Raw genomic sequence first — 19,195 nt, 5'->3', positions numbered from 1 at the left:
GCACCTCCTCAGTCGCTAAGCCAAGGCCGGGGTAAACAATCTTGCCAGCCGAGGCTCCTTCTCCAACACTTCATCGAGCCGAGCAGGACGCTTGGAATCGTCCTCAGCCCAGAGAGCTTGCAAGATCTTGGATGTGTGTATCAATTCTTGAGACAGGGCTTCAGCATCGGCTTTGGAGACTTGCGTTGAGCTACTCTCGCTCTCCTCGGTGATGTTCAGCCAGCACAAGGAAAGGATTCGGATAATCTGTTCAGCGTGCTCGGTTTGTTGAATTCGAGGCCAGCAATTGGCAATAATGGCGTTTAATGCTTGTGTCGCAGCGACAACAGTGGGAGGATGCGCGGTCGCGAACGGATCTGTCATGATCGACGAAATCATTGAGAGGAGGTTCTTTGTTTAAGTTAGTGCGATCCGGCGGTGTTTCTTGACTTTGTACATGCGCCTTACCTTTAGGTGTTTGGTTGAATAGATACCCAGGCAATTGACTATCGACGCTGTTTTCTGCATCAGAACTTGAACAATTCGGGAGTATTGAGAGGCATGGAAGTGTCCGGCGAAGATGCCATCTCTGAGGGCCTTGTCGAGTAGTCGACGACGTTCAGGGTTTTGAAATCCCTCTGAAGACTCGGCTAGTTTGGTGAGCACATCGTAGGCCGGGCTGAGGACTGCTGTGGACTGCTCTTCGGGCGTGACACTAGGAAGGTAAAGAAGCATCGGGAATGTGGCATCCTCGAAAACTCGGCCGATTCCTGTATTCTGTAGCACTTGGCCTGGGCATTTGGCCACGAAAGAAGCCAGAATCTCTAGCCCTCTTGACTTGACATCTATCGACTCGTTCTCGACGAGGGCAAGAAGGACGGGTGTGAATAGGGGCCAGTGTTGTTGGATGAGAGCTGGCTAACAATCCCCAAATATCAGTAAAAGCCAACCAGGAGATGTGGAAACAGACTAACCGTAGACATATTCACAGCCCATTGTATCGTAGTCTCGGCCCACGGAGCCTCATCTTTCCATGTTTGGACTTCTTCAAACATTCGAGATCGATCTCCGGCCGTGGAGTACTGGGACGGCCGCCCGGAAGCCGTGATCCTGGAAGAGTGTCTCGAAAATAGAGGCCTAAAGGTCTTCTGAAGAACTGGCCCGACGATAAAATCAGTCATTTCCTCATTAGTTAGTTGTTGGGCAAGAAGTTCTGTCGCAGTGATTGCAGAGATGGATGTCGTCCAAGGATCTCGGGCATCCGTGATACGGATGAGCTTGAGGCGAGTATCCTCGTCCAGGGCGAAAGAGTATTTTGATGAGAGAACACTCAAGCAAGCTAAGCTTGCTTCCACAAGAAGGGCAGAGTCTTCTATGTGGGATTAGCGACCGACAAAATGAGATGCGAGCACTTGGGCCGATGGGCATACCTGTGCTGTTCTTCACTGATAGCACCTTGCTGTTGATAGCTTCAACGAGCTTCTCGGCTTGTCCATCTTGCAAATCACAAGTTTCCTTCGCTGATAGGGGACCAGCCACACGAAGAATTGCTTCGTGAAGATCCTGAACCCCCATCATATTAGCAATGGCATGCTCAAGAACTGAGCCTGGCACTTGACGAGAGGATCAAACAAAGGTATACGCACCGATGACTCCTCGCAAGCATTCAACCGGTCAATCGAGTCTCCTAGAGCCCTATTATCTAGAAGACCTGAGCGAAGTGCAACGAATGATTAGCTCTACTGTGCTCCTCAGGCTGCCGCTAGGAGCCTGGAGGCTTACCCGAGAGTGCATTGAGGCGTTCGATGTTTGAAGGGCCTATTAGGCCATCCAGCACGCTAAAGGCGGAATGGAGAGGAGGCTCGGACATTTATAAGGGCTTGAGAGAATTGATATTAGGGAATGGCGGGGAGGTTTTGTTGGTGTTGTAGATAATCATCCAAAGGTGTGTGTTAGGAGCTTGATTGAGTTCCGTTAGGATTTCTGGTGAAGGAAGCACAGTGTCAAATGTGCGCTCCACAAACAGTACGTGAGTAGCCCAACCTCGTTCGCAACAGAACATTCCTAACTACGGCTTCACATACTTGACCTGCTTTTCTACTCATGAAACCATAAGACAATTGTGCCACCCCTTAGCCCTTTGCTTAAAATGTAGCGACGGACAACGATCGGTTCTGCACCGCGGACAAGCAATTGGACTCTACACAATGTTATGCACCCTCAATATGCAGTATGTATTGGTAGATCCGTCTCAAACAGTCAGAGAGGAGGTATTTCTAGCATTTTGGATGAGAGTGCTGCTGCTATTTCTACCGTATCCCCAATTCCTCGCGCCTCTTCCGCACTTCTTCAATAGCACCAGCTGGGTCAGTCTCGCCGGGATGACGGAGCTGCCATGCAACGCAAATGTCAAGGGCTTGCCCAGTCCATTTCCCTGGCTTGGTCCCTAGAGCTTGAGCCAGCTGGCGCCCGTCGAGGAGACGCTTTAGCGATGGGGCATCGTAGACATCCAGCTTAGCCAGATGGTCGAGGAAGGCCACCCAGCTCGCGACGAGCTCTTCTTGTTCTAACCGCGTTGTTAGCAACTGTCACACTGAGCAAGCCATTTAATGCCGGTTTTCACTCACTCTGAGACTTTTCTTGGTTCCATTCCTGAAGAGTTTCCATGACTTCGACCAGCAGGGCGTTCAAGACCTGTAGTCGCCATGAGCCTGCTGGCATATCCCATTTTCGAATAGCCATGCCAAATCGATCGCGCTCTTGGATGAACGACTCTCCATCGCAAACACCCCTCTTCAATGTCATGATCTCCTCGCGGTGCCGATGTGAAGCCGCAATAATGTCTGACAACTTGTTTGGGGCTTTGAAGCCTTCACGGGCGACCACTGCCACAAGTGGGAGGGAATTTGCTTTCTTTCGGAAATTCGGGGGCTCTTCCACCGTCATCCAGGGGCAGATAGCAGCGAGATTCCAGGCGGTATAGGTAGCGTCGTCGGTTTGGACCAATCGACTAGCAATGGAGGATGGACTTTTGTCTTGCAACAAGTCTTGAAGGCAGCTGTAGGCAACTCTCCACCGGGAGTCATCCGGTACAGGAAGGCCCTCTCGAGTGGGGTCTGTAAAGATGGCAGGGAAGAGCTGCAGCTCATCAATGAACTCGAGGCTTTGATGAGGATGGGCACCTATCAATGTGTTAGTTGGGCTCATAGACCGACCCAATCAGAGCTTGAGTGTTGTCGAACCTTTCAACATCTTCTCCAGCTCCACGCCGACTCGTTCTCGGCTGATCTTGAGGCGTAGTGCTTCAAGAACCTTGGGATCCGCCATGAACTTTCGTGTGTCGGGGTCAATTGTGAACTGAAGTCGGCTGGCGAAACGGACAAGACGCAGGACCCGTAGAGGATCATCCATGAAGGTCTGAAAAGGTTCGAGGGGAGTCTTGATGATCTTGGAATCCATATCTGACAGTCCACCTGTGAAATCTTCAATGCGATCGTCATGCAGGTTGTAGAATAGAGCGTTGACCGTTGCATCGCGACGGCGAGCATCCTCTTCAGCCGTACCAAACTCCATCTGGGGATTGCGACTGTCTTCGGTGTACGTTTCTTTGCGAAGGTTGACAAAGTCGAGATCAAGACCAAAAATCTTGACCATAGCTGTCTCCAAGTGCTTGGACTTCTCAGGGTTGCGAGCAACGTTGTGCAAGCTGCCAATGTCGTCGGGACCAATAGCATGCTTGGCGATGGCGTCTGGCTGTTCGCAATAGTCGCACATGTGCTGAGCAAACGGAACACCTGTCATGGCATTGATAGCGACATCGATATCGTGGCTCTGGATGTTGAGGAGCTTGTCGCGGACCCAACCACCAGCCCATCGAAGGACAATAGGCTCGGGCGCGGTGCCGGCCTCGTCTATTGACTTGGCGACATCGAGAAGAAGTCGACGAAGTTGCTGTTCCCGAGGAGTGAGCTGGATTGTAGTTGTAGCCATGGCGGGGCTTGAGGCTCGGATGGATGGCCGAGTTGGAGATGAGGACGAAGCGGTTGAGAGTGCTACTATTTTATAGCTCGAGGGTGAATGCTTGTCCTTGAGGAATGAGTCAAGCTTCCTCTTCATGGCAGAACCCGGAACAGCCAGGCGCCTGAGCATAGAACAGGGCCAAATCAGCAGGATTCTCAGCTACACATGCGGCAGCCTGAGCAATTCTCTTGTGGATAGATTTCCTGTGCCGTTGAGATGAAAGATCTTGACAATTTGTTCGGGACAAGACTTACCTCTCTGCTCTGCTTAGTAAGACACGCGATGGGGAATACGCAGGAAATATTTGAGGAGTGGCCTATGATTAGCATATGCCTATATCCTCTTGAAAGAATGGCGATGCCGAACAGTGATCTTTTGGTGTTTCTAAAACAAGCATCCAATGTGCTCAGGCAGAGCAGGCCAGGCTGCCTTGGTGCTGATTGGCCAAGAGAGCTTTGCCCGCACAGTGTGAGTCAGATTCACCGGATGACTAAGCTCCCGTCAAGATGTTGTGTGCTCCATGGAAGGTTTGAGCTAAGGTACTTGCCAACGGCAGCGAATCACAACTTGCTTCAAGAACGCGAGTCCATTAACCGATTACTCTTTTGGTGCTTAACCAACCCTTCATTAGACAGCTTTGACCAATAAGCCATGGGATCCTCGGCCTGGATGTGCCGGAACTTGGACCGTGGACTAGGGGAACGACACTAGGGTGAGAGCAAGGATGGAGTGAGTGAATGATCTCGACCGGGCTGAGCACGATGCCTCGGCAGTTTCGTAGATCTGCTAAGGAAAGCTTAAAAGGGCAGCTTGACCTTCTGAAGAGACGCCGGGAGATGTACGCCATCACTCAGCCACATCTTACGTCGGCCTGTTGATGACCTCACCTTGGTCCCCCAAGCCCCTCTCTTCCCGTTATGCCTTCTGGTATCCGTTACACTTGCTACCATTGCAACTTTGTAGCCATTGCCGCACGTTTGGATAAGTATGCGAAGCTTGGTTGCCCAATTCTCAACGGGCTGCTGTTGTGATTGTCAGTAAGTTGGCAGAGAGCTGAGTTGTTAGTGGTGTCTCCTACGAAGGCAGCTGTCCAATCGCCGTCTGAAGAGGGTCACCACTTCGCACGAGAACGTCCCATTCCGCAGCCATCCGTTGCTTGAGCTCGTGGGCAACTTGCCTGACAGTTCTGTTGCCCGGCTGCCCCGTCAAATGGCCGTTTGAGGAGCAAGCGAGATATGGTCACGGTACCGCTGTTTAGCTTGCCCCTTTGTCCTTGTAGCGTTACACGGCCACCACCATCTTGCTGCCTCGCCATCATCAAGGGCTCCTCACCCAATCACCGAGCTCCCTCGTAGTTGGAGGTTGCTGATCTTTCACTATCTCGTACCTGTAGGTGTACAGGAGATTAGATAGCGGCAACCTCTCACCTTGATGTTTGTCCATTCACCACAAGTCTTCTCCGTATCGTGACCATCACCGTGACGTCAATGGCCACGGTGATCGGACTCTGCGCCACGCCCGCCTGCCCCCTTGCGTACGGTTGGCTGTCTCCGTATCTCGACGAACCAAGGACCGATCCAATTCCATTGCAAAGTCGCAAGCTGGTTAATCTTTGATGAGGTGAGGACGTGGTAGAGACGTACAAGCTTTGCGGGGTAAACCCTCCCTCTTTCCCTTCCCGTGAAGCATATAAACACCCAGGCATCGAACATCCCAGACCTACTTTCTGATTGTGTTATTCTGGCCAGCTAGGAGAGCCTACAACTGAACACAAACCACTCCTAATATCGTTTCTGAAATCATACGACATACGCGCCATTGATTGATCTCCAACGAGTTGAACCATGGAGCAACCCATCAACAACCCGCAGGGCACTGAACAGCCCGTCGTAGACCAGTCTCCCGTCGTCGGTTCCCCCCCACAGGATCGCCGAGCGAGCGACGCACAAGACCGCCGGATGAGTGACGAATGGGGTCAGAATCACTTGTCACACTGCCTTGAGGCATCAGTTGCTCTCCAATGCTGACAACGAATACAGACGCTTCTAAGGTTCCCCCTAGCCGGTTCCAAAAACGAAAGGGCTCCATCTATGCCACGCCGGGATCTCGCGATGGCCACGTCGACAGGAACTACGCCGACAAGTACTGGTCCAAAATGACCGAAAAGAACTGGGTCAGCAAATGAGCATAATCTTTTGAGTAGGAACTGCGCCCTTGGGCGATATATATTGGATGTATAACAAAGAAAGGTTGGGATGAAGAAGTGAAAGGAACAAGTCGTTGAGAAACCATCTGTACATTAAACCTATTGCGACCTACCCAAACCAGAAAACCTTCCGAAACCGCCGTATCAATCATCAAGACCGTCAATCTCGATCGCGTCAGGGTTCGAGGTAACGGCTGCCGGCACCGGTTTACCCCCTGTTGGGCCTGTGCTTGCTGCCACGAATCCTTGAGGTGCCCTTGACTGTCTCTCCAATGCTGCCATTGCGTCCACAACTTCAGCATCTTCTGCACCGCCGGGTCGGCGTTGGCTACGTGCCAATGCTTGTGATGCGATGAAATTGACATCCGTGTTGTACTGGGCCTGCACACTTCGCTTGATCCGCAACATCTCTTTGAAAGTGTCCTCGTTGCCATGCTGAACTTCGAATTGCTCCCATTTCGTCCAGAAGTCGGGGTTGGTTCGAGGGTCGCAGAACTGGGAAGCGTGTCCGTAGATTGCGCGGGCTCGGTCGATTTCGCCCAGCCTCTTCTCCATGTCTGCAAATTTGAGGCACATGTCCTTGGCTTCAGCGTCAGGAAGAGCTGCAATGGCCCTCTCATAAATTGGCCTGGTCGATGTGAGGCCAAAGTTGGAAGCGGATTTCGTGATGTAAAAGTTGAACATGTCGGCACGGTCCTCGTCTGCAACCGCTCGGGTGGCTCGCTCGTAAATGCGCATTGCGTGTCGAGCCAGTCCACGCTCCTCTTCGAGGTTACCATACATCAGATATATGGTTTTCGCGAATTTGGGAGGGCAGTCTTCGACAGCCTGCTCAAAGAGATCGCGCAGTCGTTCAATCCCAATCTTCCGGTCAACGGCCTTGGTTAGATACAAGTTCCAGAGCTCAAAGGCAACGGGATAGCTGAAGAGATCCAGGCCTCGTTCGTAGATCTTGAACGACTCCTCGTAGTACTTGTGTTCTTCCAGCAGGTTGGCGTAGTTGACCACGGTCTGCGGTGTTGCAATGCGAAGCTCGAATATTCGTTCGTACACCTTCTTAGTCTCCTCCAGGGTTGAGACGCTCTCCACGAGATCGACATAGAAGCTCCAGAGCTTCCAGCTCTTATGAACTCTTTGCTGCGGCGATAGGGTCTCATCGAAATAGTCGACGGTAGAACGTTTAGGTGCCTGTACGGCCTTTGCCATGATTCGGACGGCATCATCAAAGTTTTCGTTCCGCAGCTCCATCTCTGCCCATTCAATCCACATGTCAGCGAGCTCAGCCACGGACTTGAAGGGGACCTTGACAGCTTTCTCCATGATGATGCGAGCATTTCGCAAATCACCGCCACGCTCGTAAAACTTGGCGTAGTTGGCCCAAAGTTGATGAAAGGCGCCAACAGCCCGTTTCGGCTGAATGGCTGCAATCGCATCGGTATAAGTCTGCGCAACTTCTTTCTTGTTATCACCCCAAAGAGCCACCCTCTTCTCCCATTCGGGTACACTGTTGGGGTTTTGTCTCAAAAGAACGTCGTTGAGAAGAAAAGGTCGGCGATCCATGAGTTGTTCAAAACGCATCATTCTGATATCCAACTCGAAATCCGCATTCTCGTCCTCGATGCCCTTTTCAGCCCGCGAAGATGCCACTTCCATGAGAGCGCCGATGATGGACTCTTCGAACTCGGTGTAGGCCTCGAAGATGAGGGTGAAATCTCGGACGGTCATGACGGTGGTAATGCCCTCCTCGAAAACATCACGGGCCCGTTCAAAGCTTCCTCGTCGGATCCAGTATGTCGCTAACCCTGACCAAAGCTTTCCTCTTTGGTCAGCGAATCGAGTGATGCCACTTCTAATGATGCGTTCGGCGTCGATCCCTGTCTCGTACCCAGTCTCGATTTCAGCTGCGTGTTCGACGAGCAGGTCAACCATCTCGCTCCAGAGTTCGTAATGGCCCTTCCCATGCTTGCTGTTGAAACGGGTATTGTTGAGAATGTCGATGAATTTCAGGGCAGCCTCAGTATAAAGGCCTGTCTGGACAAGAAGTTCGATGAAGTCCTCGGCATCTTCGGGATGAACTTGCATATACCGTCGCCAGATCTTTACGGCCGTCGTTCCTGCGGCAGAGTTGGCAAAAGGCCGATAGACAGCCCAGATGCGGTTATGTTGAGTGATCGGAAGGGCTCTTAGGGCGCGATCGAAGGTTCGTCGGGTCAAGGTCACGAGCGGCTGCTTGGTGAGGAACTTCAGATACATTTCCCAAATCCTTGGCATCTTGTTCAGCAGGATTAGAGCTCTTTCAAAGAGGGCATTAACCTTGCGGTACTCGGCGGCGAAAATCGCTGGGTTTAGTTTGGCCACATGCTTTACTCGGAATACAAGATACTAATTCATGTTAGCTATAACGTGAACCGCGAAGAGGAGGCAAGAATACTGGGATGAAGACGTACTAGCTTCCAGAGCTTGTAAGATCGAGGCAGCTGGGCGCATGCCCGCTCCATCACGAATGCTTGCTCAACCACAGTGCCATGGCGGGCCTTGAATTCAATGTATGCTAGCCAAGGCTTAACACTAGCGGAGTTGCGGAGGATATCTTGCTCGTAGACGGAATCTTCGTTGGACTGGTCGCAGAGAGGGTCAGTTTTGGCTTGATTGCGGACACGCGTTGGGAATGGGCGTACCACAAGGTGCAGTTGCGGCTGCCTGCGCGCCCCATTCGGGGTTGCGACAATGGGGGCCATGATGATCGAAATGGCCGTTTAAGCAAGAAAGGTGACGGACAGGGTTTCGCGAAGAGAGCGGGCGGGAGAGATCAGTGTGAGCCGTACATCGTCGAGGCCAGTCGAGAAGGTGAAAGAGGGTCTGCCTGAACGCAGCAACGCTGCGACTATTATACTCCTCAAAAGCCGATCCGTGACCGAGTGATCGGTATCGTGACCGTCCGGGTCGTCGTCGACGCTTCGAATGCAGCGCGATCCAACGGAGTGGAGGCGAATGATGTCGACAGACGCTCGTGAGGCTTGGTCGCGTAACTTTTGTTGTATTTTTCCTTTGGGCTCGCGCTGGTCACCGACGGACAAGACGGGCGGGTCCAGCGGCCTCTGACAGAGCTCCACCGAGAGTGCTCCAGGGTGGAGAGGTTGTCCGCTTATAGCGATATCTGGCTGTTTGTGTTCTGGGTACCAGCTGCCCAGCAACTGCGCCCAACCGCACCTTGGCAGGGTGGCAGGCAAGGTAAGCTACCGGCTTACCAGTTGACGTTAGTGCACGTGTGACGAAGGTGCCTTGATACAAGTTGAAGCTTCGCCAACCCTCAACCAATTTGACATTCTGGACGGAATCTGCTCCCAACACACCTATAATCGTTGTTCAAGATGTCGGGAGCTGCAGTGAGTCGTCGAAATTTGGTTGCTACCATGGAGATGGAAATACTGATGACCTCAGGATCGCGAGGCCGTCTTCCCAACCCGGCAGTCGCTGGGTATCATGAAGGCGAAGCTCAAGGGGGCGGAGACTGGGCACAGCTTGTTGAAGAGAAAGAGTGAAGCTCTTACCAAGTATGAATTGTCCTAAGTATTATGCGATTCAGTAACTGACCGAGTACTTCTATCTAGGCGATTCCGAGGTCCGTCATCCCATCCCACGCCCTGTCCGCCGTTCGAAACCATCATCGCATGCTGATACCGTAGTACTACAGAGATCACGAGACGAATCGACGAAGCCAAGCGGAAGATGGGTCGAGTGATGCAAATTGCGGCCTTCTCTTTGGCGGAAGTGACCTACGCCGTGGGCGGCGACATTGGATACCAAGTGCAGGAATCCGCCAAGTCGGCTCGATTCCGCGTCCGCACCAAGCAAGACAATGTTTCCGGTGTCTTGCTGCCAGCTTTTGAGAGCTACCAAACCGAAGGCAATAACGATTTTGGCCTGACAGGTCTGGGCAAGGGAGGACAGCAAGTTCAGCGATGCAGAGAGACATATGCGCGAGCCGTGGAAGCTCTCGTTGAACTTGCTAGCTTGCAGACGGCTTTCGTCATCCTCGACGAAGTCATCAAGGTCGTCAACCGACGTGGTCAGTCACTTGGACTCCCATGTCCTGTCCTAGTTCTAACTGAGATCTCTAGTGAACGCTATTGAGCACGTCATTATCCCACGAACCGAGAACACGATCAAGTACATCAATTCCGAGCTGGATGAGCTGGATCGTGAGGAGTTCTACAGACTCAAGAAGGCAAGTTTACTTGTTCGCCTGCGAAGACGTATCTAACCAAACTTGTGATAGGTTGCGAACAAGAAGCAACGCGACACTGCCGCTGCCGATGCCGAGATGAAGGCAAGACGTGCTGCGCAGGCCGCAGCGCAAGGCGGCGAGCAGCCTCAGAAGGAGGAATCAGCACCAGCTGATATTCTCGGCGCTGAAGATGACGAAGATGTCATCTTCTGAGGATTCGGTGAGAGAACAATCACCTATCATCATAGGGCCGATAGGGGAACAGATGGCAGGATTAACTATTTGACTTGAAGACAAGCGAATGGCGAACCTTCATCGGAGCTCGCAATGAGGAAGGACGTGTGAATTATGACATTAGGAGTCGATAGGATATTATCATTGTTACAAACCGCCTCACTGGCGCTGGTACGTGACCTTGATGGGCTTTTCTCCCAGGCTCATGCCCGCAGTGTTCTCCTTTGCGGTAATGGCACCTTGCTCTGCCTCGTACTCGACGAAAGCAATACCCCGACGACCGGGTACCAGTCTGACCTCGCGGAAGCCCTCGAAGCGTCCGAAAACGCTTGTCAGAGCCTCGATGTCGTAGTCTTCGGGGAGATTCTGCACGAACAAAATCTTGTTGGGAGGGAGGAACTCGTCCAGGACACCGCCTGCTGCCGCAGCGCTTGTTGACTTGAGACCTGATGGCCTGGGTGCCTTTGTTGGTCGGCTGTCTGGTGCCGCACCCGGACCTCGTTTGTTGAGCTGCCTCTGTTCTTCCGCAGCCTCAAGGGCCTTGCGCTTGTCTGGGATCCGAAGTCAGTAGCTGGTCGACTAAACGCTGATGAGTTGATCTCGCATACCCTTTTCTGCCTGTCTGTGTCTCTTGTGAGATTCAAATTCTTCTTGGCTGCAGTTCATCTCGACAGTCTTGTCGCTTCTGCTGCGCGCCAATGCGACCTTCATCGGCTTGTCGAAGAGCTCGAACCCATCAACCTCCTCAATAGCGCTTCGTGCGCTTTCGGGATCATCGAAGACGACGAAGGCCTGACCCTTGGCCTTCAGGTTCTTCTTGGCCACGACATCGACGACGTTGCCGAACTCAGAGAATACTGTCCTCAAGGCTTCCGTCAAAGTCTCGAGCTTGACGCGCTCTTCTAGGTTCTGTACGTAGACACTACAGATCAGTCAGCAAATGATCTTCACGTAGCGTGTCGGGTGTGCAATGACACGCACGTGGAGATAGGGGTTTCTGAAGCCATCTTGAATGCGCTGTAGAAATAAGTGAGCGCTGGCGCATTGGATGTGAAGAGCAGTCGAGGGCGAAGTGAAAGCCACCGAGGCCCACTTTACCAGGCAGGCAGAGGTGAGCGCACGTGTAAGAATCGCGTTTATGTACTTAAACATCTCATATGCTTTTAACGGGCTGCCATGGGCCTTGTCCGGCCATACTGGGACGCCATCGTGTTGTTAGACCTCATTCTTTCCTAGCAAAACTATGCAAAAGTTCGCAAAGGTCTTCTCTCAGAGAAACACTGTTGGCATTCGACCTTGATCTGTTGATGTCATAGGTATGCTGAGTCTCATGAACATGAGCCCGGCTCTTTATCCTCTTCCCGTCCCTCGGCGCATCCACCATGAAACGCGTCCCCTGTAAAACAGTGCTTCCCTTCAGGCGAACGATGCTCCCGGGTACTGGGGATAGGAGCACTTCTCTGAGGGCTTGGACTTGCCACTTCTGGCTTAAGCGTATTGTGAATAGGTAGGGTAGTAAGCCGATCTAGCTGTTTGGCGCTCAAAGGTCATCTTGCGCCTTGAGCATTTCGTTGGCCACCCTCATCTCACCAACCTTTCTCGCCTCATTTCCAGAACCGCAATGCTCTATTGTCCGACGAGGCGCCGACTTGCCCACTTGGAGTTTCGGTCTGTACTGGACCCGAGCTGTCGATCGCACGTCTGCTCGATCTCTTGGCCTGGCCCGATGTGAACAGCTTGTCGTGGTAGGCATGGATCTTCATGTGAGCTCCCTCTCGTGGTGATGGTCTGTTTATCTTGCGATAGCCCTATATCTGTACTGCGACAATTCGGTGCTTCTCTGGTGATAATGTGTGAATTGCCATTCCAATGCTGCCCAGGGGTAGGATTTCCGTTAATGTGGGACTATCTTCCGTCCAGCCGCCGGCTCCGAGCAGATCCAGGAACCCGGTGCGGGCGACCGACAGACCCGATTTTCCGGAGTGAGTGGCTAAAAATGTACTTGATAGCTGTGCCCTTGGCTTATGATACTCTGGACCAGTACGGTTGATCACCTTGCGTGGGGCTGGGCAGACAGTTTTCGAGTGTTATCCTCTTTGATATAACCTCCTTGCTGTGTCCCGCCTCTGTACCAGTAGTTGGGAACTCTAGTCTCCTATGCCCCTTCCAAGCTCGCGTATACGACACATCTCTGAGAGTAAGATAACCTGTCTCAACATCTTCCCGAGATGCAAGGTGGGTCGAGGGGCCATTTTGAGGCTCTCGGCTCAACCCTTCAGTTCTCCCACCCAGTGGTTTCGGAACCTGGGTCGTTAATTGTGAGCTTGTTCCAATACGTGTCTTAGTTGTGCTCGAGGTTTTTGACGCCATGTCGTCAGTGTCGACTGCAGTGTGCTCAGTGCCGCGTTGAAGTCAAGGCATTTCTAGACATTGTCCTGATCATCAGGATCGGCGTTTGACAAGCGTCCCGCGTGAAACGGCTTTCTGCTTGATGTTGGGAAAGTTTCCACATGTCATTCTTGGCCATGGCAAAGTAGAGAAATAGAAGGACTAGGGAGGTGAAGTGTCCCGTCAAGGACTGGCATGTGTTGCGTTATCTCGATCGTCGAATCGACGATTCGATCACGACAGAACTATGCCTTTGCATGGTGAGCGTGGATGGGTATTTAAATGTCATATGCCGACCACTGTCCAATGTCAAATACTCATATCAATACCGTTTTATGACAAGTCTTTACACGTCTTGCCTAGAGATCTTGAAAACGACCTGTCGATGCCTACCATGATTCAAGAACACCCCTCTCCGGGCATCTCGGCTCTCTTGAAGGAGTTATATGACTTATCGCCAGCAGAAGTCAAGCAAAGCCGACAGTTCCAGACCCTACAAAAGCCAGACTTGGACAAGGCCCGCCTCCTGGCCTCGATTCCCAGTACACCCAGACCGTCCATCCGACCCCTGCATCTTCTCTATCTCTTCTTGACCGAGCTCCCTGGAGAGTGGCCGACGTTTGATCTCATCAAATGTCATACACGACTCTACAAACTTCTCCCTGAGGAGGTCAAGGCACACGATGATGGCGACTCAGCTTGGCTAGTGGAAGCCACCAGAGAGCTCGTGAAGAAGTCGTACACTTCCTTTTCTCAGTTCATCGGATCTGGCAATGAACCTGCTCTGCGAGCTACAAATGCCGACAACTACATCACTTATCGAGGCCTGAACCATTTCGTCAACAACTTTCAACTGCCGATTGACTCGTCTAAGACAAAACCCGTTGTCGCCATTGCGCTCCCCAATGGTCCAATCCTTGCAGCCACTTGTATTGCAGTCACCACGTACTATACCGCAGCGCCCATCAACCCAGCAGCCGGTCCTGAGCAGTTCCAAGCAGACATTTTGCAATCCAGAGCGAAATGTATTCTGACCACAACTGATGACTACAAGAAGCTCTGTCTTGACGCTCAGTGGGTTGCAGAGAACAATATCCAGATCTTCATTGTGAACTGGACTCATGGCGATGACATCTGTGTCACCACAGTGGAGGGAGCAGGAATACCGACAAACCACACCATGCCTGAACCCAACAATGCAGACGACATTGGCCTGATCCTCTTCACAAGTGGGACTTCGGGAACCAAGAAGGTTGTGCCCCTGACAACACATTCGATCATTGCTGGCATTGTCTTCGTGATGGAGTCATGGGGCCTGACTTCGCAGGACATCTGCCTCAACATGATGCCCTTATACCATGTGTAAGTGACTCTCGATGTCCCTGGAAATGTCCGATCACCTAACCTGAAATAGTGGTGGCCTGGTAAGAAACATCTTTGCGCCAATCTTCTCTGGTGGCTCGACAGTTTGTTGCTCTGCGTTCGACCCCAACCTCTTCTGGGATGTCGCCGAGGATATACAGCCCACTTGGTATTACGCGTCGCCATCAATGCACTCTGTCATCCTGGCCGAGGCAACGGTCCGGACCAAAGCCTTGGAGAACAGTCGCATTCGCCTGGCTTGCAATGCGGCGGGTGGTCTCCTGCCATCTCTGGCTTGTCAGCTGCGCGACACCTTCAACTGCGTTGTACTTCCTAGTTATGGAATGACTGAGTAAGTACTGTGACTGAAGTCGTGGCCAAATACTAACGGATGCAGGTGCATGCCCATCTCTACACCCCCTCTTGACTATCGCTTGGATCGCGAGGGCACATCTGGTATCAGTACTGGTCCAGACCTTGCGATTCTGGATTGGTCTGAGGCTGTGGTTTCGAATGGGACAGTGGGAAGAATTTGTGTTCGTGGTGAACCAGTCTTCCCTGGTTACCTGAAGCCAGACGGCACGTACGACAAGTCTCCCTTTAATAAGGATGGCTGGTTTGATACGGGCGACCTTGGATACATGGACAATGACGGCTATCTTTACATCACGGGCCGAAGTAAAGAAGTCATCAACCGCGGCGGAGAGTTGATCTCCCCGTTCGAGGTTGAGAATGCCATCATGTCAGCATCTATGTCCAGCGACTCCCCGATCAGTGGGAGGGTCAGCCAGGCTTTGGCATTCTCGGCATGCCATGATGTCCTCCAGGAGGTTGTTGCAGTCGCCTTGGTGACGCCTCCCAAGGTCCCGCGGGTTGATCTCAAGACCCTACACAGCTCTTTGAAGTCGTCCCTCCAGCAAGCCAAATGGCCTGTTTTGATCACCTATATGGATGATCTTCCCAAGAAGAACAACAAAGTCCTCCGAATAAAGCTTGGACAGCGATTGGGGCTGCCTGATGTGAGCGATGACACTCCATACCTGGAAAGGCATTGGCAAGCTTCATGCCCACCCCCTGACACGGCTCTGTCTATTCCAATCGAATGCTCTGCCTGTTCAGTCGATTACGCCAATCTATCGAGACAGATACAAGGTCTTCTTCCTCGAAACACGGAGGTCTTCTGTCGCCAGGACCCGAAGGACGGTGGACCTGAGGCCGTCTTAGCCCCAAGACAAGCCGGTATCGACGTGATCGGGGCCGAACTGGTCAACGACATCCGGCGAGGTCTGAGCACCGCGATCGACAACTACATGATACCCAACCAAATACACACATTGGCTAGGCCACTCCCAAGAAGTAGCTCAGGGATTCTTGATGTCGCTGAGCTGCACATGGAGGTAGAGCGGTACCTGAACGACTCCATCAAGAAGTTGAGCGCGACCACAGAGGGACTGGTCACAAAAGCATTCGCGGAAACCCTGTCGATTCCTTCGGGCGACATACCTCCTGGCGTTGACTTTTTTAGTCTGGGAGGAGATTCCTTGGGAGCTGGCCGTCTCATGTCGGCGCTACGTGCCCAGTTCAACGTGCATCTTCCCATCAGTCTCGTGTTCAACGAGGGAACTGTTATGGCCATTGCAACACACATCGACAAAGTTTCGAGCTCGAATCAATCCGATGACGAAAAGGCGGATAACACTGCAGGCTGCACCAAGACCTGCAGCTCCACCAACCCTTTCCTGATGTTTTTGCAGTTGATCCCTCTGATGGTTATCTACCCCCTGAGGCGAGCCTTCCAATGGACTGTCTTCATGGTGGCTTTGGCATACAGTCAGATGCTCCCTACAAACGACTCAGTTCCTGGAAGACTGCTGAATTTGACTGTCTCCATCTTCGTCTCGCGAGTCGTGGTTCGCTGTGTCGCGCCCTTTGTCGGTATTGCCGCGAAGTGGCTCATCATCGGTCGCTATCGGGAAGGTCTCTATCCCATGTGGGGAGTCTACCATACCCGGTGGTGGATGGTTCAGAAGATCACCAGTATTTGCGGCAAAGGCTTCTTTAACACGAATGAAACCATGGAGCGTCTGTACTACCGACTCATGGGAGCCAAGATTGGAAAGAATGCCAAGCTCACTGGGGCCGCTCTTGGGGAATGGGATCTTCTCGATATCGGGGACAACACTATCCTTTCCAGGTGTATCTGCCGCCCATTTGCAGCAGAAGGCAACACAAGCATGTACCTGGGCCGTATTAAGATTGGAGCGGGCTGCTCGGTCGGTGTCGCTTCGATCGTAGCTCCGGGATCCGAGTTGCCGCCCAACACTTGTCTCGGTTTCAACTCGTCCAGTTGGGAAATGGAGGATGCGGACGAAGCATACCGGGACCAGTTGCCGGGCCAAGCCCGGAAGCCTCACTGGCTACTGCAATGCCTTTTCACTATGCCGCTCAAGGTTGTCGCGTGGTTCTTGACTCTCGTCCCCTGGATGGCTGGCCTCATCGGTATGGTCATACAAAAACCCTCGGAGAGTGATTCGCCACTACGAGGCATCATCAATTGGTTTGCTGAGCCGGAAAGAGTAGGATACCACTACCTTGCACTCGTCCTGAAAGCCCTCTTCGGACCATTCTTCCTATTTGGGTTCACTGTCATTGTGAAGGGGGTCCTCGACGCAGTGTTTGGCAAGGCTGGTCCAGATTCTGCCCAATCCCAAGGCGCCGTCACTACTTGGAGAGTAAACCTCACCAAAGCTCTTTGCCCTGTTCCTCGACTCCACGACGTAACCTCTATGTTCGGGCAACATTACGAGGCAACATCCGTGGCCTTGAGAATGTTGGGAGCGAAAGTCGGCGAGCGCGTATACTGGCCGGGGACTGGCCCCAGCATCGGTGACTACCACCTCTTGGAGGTTGGAAACGATGTTGTGTTTGGCTCCCGCGCTCACTTGGTGACTTCTGACGGCCTCGGATCCGAGAAAATCGCCATCAAAGACCGCGCTATGATTGCTGATCGTGTTTGTCTTTTGCCTGGCGTTGAGGTTGGAGAGCGAGTGACCATGGGATCTGGCGCCTTGACGCGACGAGGAAAGAATTATTCCCCAGGAGGGACATATGTTGGTTCCAAAGCAGGCGATGCTGTGTGCTTGTCGACAGGTCGCGATGTTAAGGAGAAGGGGAACCCTCGAGTCCGAATCCAGCACATGAGTAGCGACGAAACTCTGACCGGACCTAGGCGACAAACAGGGAAATCACACGTACGCACTCGGATCTCGCACATGAGCAGCGATGATACCCTGGCAGAGTCGGGGAAGGGTCCGAAGAAGGCAAACTATCACGTCACGGCCGACCCCTTCATGACATCCGAGAGCGAGACGGACGACAGCTCCGACGACGACGCCCCCAAGCAGGACTTATCGCCGTTTGGGCGCGCCTTTTATCTCAATCTTGCCCCGTACCATGTCCTTGGACCCTTTGCAATCTTCTGTTACTCGGCATTCCTCACTGTGTTCACTGCGTTCTATTGGAACATTCCCAGCATATCATCTGTTCAGGTTGTGGACTTGGTTGTCAAACGGTATCTTCGAGAAGGCCTCAGTGTGTGGTACGATCTGGCAGCGGTCTTCATTCTGACTTTGATCATGATTGCTATCCTGACCACGTTTCAAGCTGTCTTTGCCCTCGCCATCGTCATTTGTTCAAAGTGGTCTTTACTGGGACGACGCATGCCTGGAAACTACGACTGGGATAAGTCTTCATACTGCCAGCGTTGGCAAATCTTCCTCGGCATTGAGCGCATCAGGCGACAATGCTATCAGGGCAACGGTGTCTTGGGCCTTCTCACAGGAACCAGCTGGATCGTGTTCTACTTCAGAGCTCTGGGCGCCGACATTGGAAAGGATTGTGCTCTGTTCGCCAATGGAACACCTAGTCTGATGTTTACCGAGCCAGACTTGATCACTCTAGGCAATAGGGTTGCCGTCGATGATGCGAGCGTTGTTGCGCACATCAATACGCGTGGGAAGTTCGACTTGAACAGGCTCGAGATCGGGGATGGATGTGTGCTGCGAACCGGAAGTAGGCTGCTGAGCGGCGCGCAGATGAAGAAGGAGAGCTGCTTGTTAGAGCACACACTTGTTATGGGGGGTGATGTTGTTGAAGCAAAGTGGACTATGCAGGGTTGGCCGGCTGAGCGGTTTACACAGGGACGAGTTAAGGAGTAGTCACAGGTACAGAAGTTACGGGATAGTTGGCGTCTTGAATTGGGGGATAATTTAGGTAGTAATAGGAGATTCTTAGGCATGAAACTGTATGTGTACTGAGCTTAAGCTATGTGCTGGTAGAAGTACCTAGCTATACGAAAGGAAATTGCCATGCATGTCAACCCGCAGTGGCTGAACAACCCCATTTCTCTCTTCGTCGTAGCCGACCGCCCTCAACACAAGATATGCACCACCTGGAAAGCTCAAAGACGGTGTGGTAACATGATCCAGTGAGTCAGCTCGTAACTATAAGCAAGCACCTCAGCAGATCACTTGGTGTACAGGATATTTTGTCGGTTCACCACTGAGACGCATATGACCACGCCAAGTACCCCGTGAGAAAACCTGCAGCATCCAGTGACAGCTCCGCTTGCGTGGAGGAAGTCGGCACACTTCTTGACGCCAGCTAAGACGGTTTTGTGCTCAGCCGTGGTCCTACAATCGTGGTCAGTCGTCGATGCATGATAGGCATAACCTTTGAAGTATCTGCCGTCGCCATCGGTGCCCAAGTAAAAGCGCAAG

At 52.4% G+C, this 19,195-nt stretch overlaps 7 protein-coding genes across 7 annotated transcripts; 3 read left to right on the top strand and 4 right to left on the bottom strand.

Annotated features, from left to right (window-relative positions):
• Positions 1 to 15: 15 nt before the first annotated feature.
• NCS57_00836500 (uncharacterized protein) lies at positions 16 to 1,557 on the bottom strand (the record flags this gene model as incomplete). The annotated part of the gene is made up of 4 exons (XM_053058181.1): positions 16 to 390; positions 448 to 897; positions 954 to 1,351; positions 1,410 to 1,557. The coding sequence occupies 4 exons, from the start codon at positions 1,555 to 1,557 to the stop codon at positions 16 to 18; spliced, it is 1,371 nt and encodes a 456-aa protein (XP_052912012.1).
• Positions 1,558 to 2,288: 731 nt separating this feature from the next.
• Positions 2,289 to 4,128, bottom strand: NCS57_00836400 (uncharacterized protein; the record flags this gene model as incomplete). Its single annotated transcript, XM_053058180.1, has 3 exons — positions 2,289 to 2,545; positions 2,607 to 3,161; positions 3,222 to 4,128. 3 exons carry the CDS (start codon positions 4,126 to 4,128, stop codon positions 2,289 to 2,291), a joined length of 1,719 nt encoding a protein of 572 aa, XP_052912011.1.
• A 1,715-nt stretch (positions 4,129 to 5,843) lies between these two features.
• Positions 5,844 to 6,184, top strand: NCS57_00836300 (uncharacterized protein; the record flags this gene model as incomplete). Its single annotated transcript, XM_053058179.1, has 2 exons — positions 5,844 to 5,973; positions 6,039 to 6,184. 2 exons carry the CDS (start codon positions 5,844 to 5,846, stop codon positions 6,182 to 6,184), a joined length of 276 nt encoding a protein of 91 aa, XP_052912010.1.
• Positions 6,185 to 6,349: 165 nt separating this feature from the next.
• NCS57_00836200 (Pre-mRNA-splicing factor SYF1) lies at positions 6,350 to 8,943 on the bottom strand (the record flags this gene model as incomplete). The annotated part of the gene is made up of 3 exons (XM_053058178.1): positions 6,350 to 8,587; positions 8,653 to 8,823; positions 8,884 to 8,943. 3 exons carry the CDS (start codon positions 8,941 to 8,943, stop codon positions 6,350 to 6,352), a joined length of 2,469 nt encoding a protein of 822 aa, XP_052912009.1.
• Positions 8,944 to 9,576: 633 nt separating this feature from the next.
• On the top strand, positions 9,577 to 10,646 carry NCS57_00836100 (V-type proton ATPase subunit D; the record flags this gene model as incomplete). Its single annotated transcript, XM_053058177.1, has 6 exons — positions 9,577 to 9,591; positions 9,647 to 9,759; positions 9,817 to 9,827; positions 9,900 to 10,274; positions 10,327 to 10,433; positions 10,485 to 10,646. 6 exons carry the CDS (start codon positions 9,577 to 9,579, stop codon positions 10,644 to 10,646), a joined length of 783 nt encoding a protein of 260 aa, XP_052912008.1.
• A 180-nt stretch (positions 10,647 to 10,826) lies between these two features.
• On the bottom strand, positions 10,827 to 11,674 carry NCS57_00836000 (uncharacterized protein; the record flags this gene model as incomplete). The annotated part of the gene is made up of 3 exons (XM_053058176.1): positions 10,827 to 11,218; positions 11,276 to 11,589; positions 11,649 to 11,674. 3 exons carry the CDS (start codon positions 11,672 to 11,674, stop codon positions 10,827 to 10,829), a joined length of 732 nt encoding a protein of 243 aa, XP_052912007.1.
• Positions 11,675 to 13,449: 1,775 nt separating this feature from the next.
• Positions 13,450 to 18,634, top strand: NCS57_00835900 (Carrier domain-containing protein; the record flags this gene model as incomplete). Its single annotated transcript, XM_053058175.1, has 3 exons — positions 13,450 to 14,417; positions 14,470 to 14,769; positions 14,815 to 18,634. The coding sequence occupies 3 exons, from the start codon at positions 13,450 to 13,452 to the stop codon at positions 18,632 to 18,634; spliced, it is 5,088 nt and encodes a 1,695-aa protein (XP_052912006.1).
• Positions 18,635 to 19,195: the final 561 nt, after the last annotated feature.

Source organism: Fusarium keratoplasticum, chromosome 6 (genome assembly GCF_025433545.1).
Source record: "Fusarium keratoplasticum isolate Fu6.1 chromosome 6, whole genome shotgun sequence".
Lineage (NCBI taxonomy): Eukaryota > Fungi > Ascomycota > Sordariomycetes > Hypocreales > Nectriaceae > Fusarium > Fusarium keratoplasticum.
This window is presented reverse-complemented; position numbering and strand designations above follow the sequence as displayed.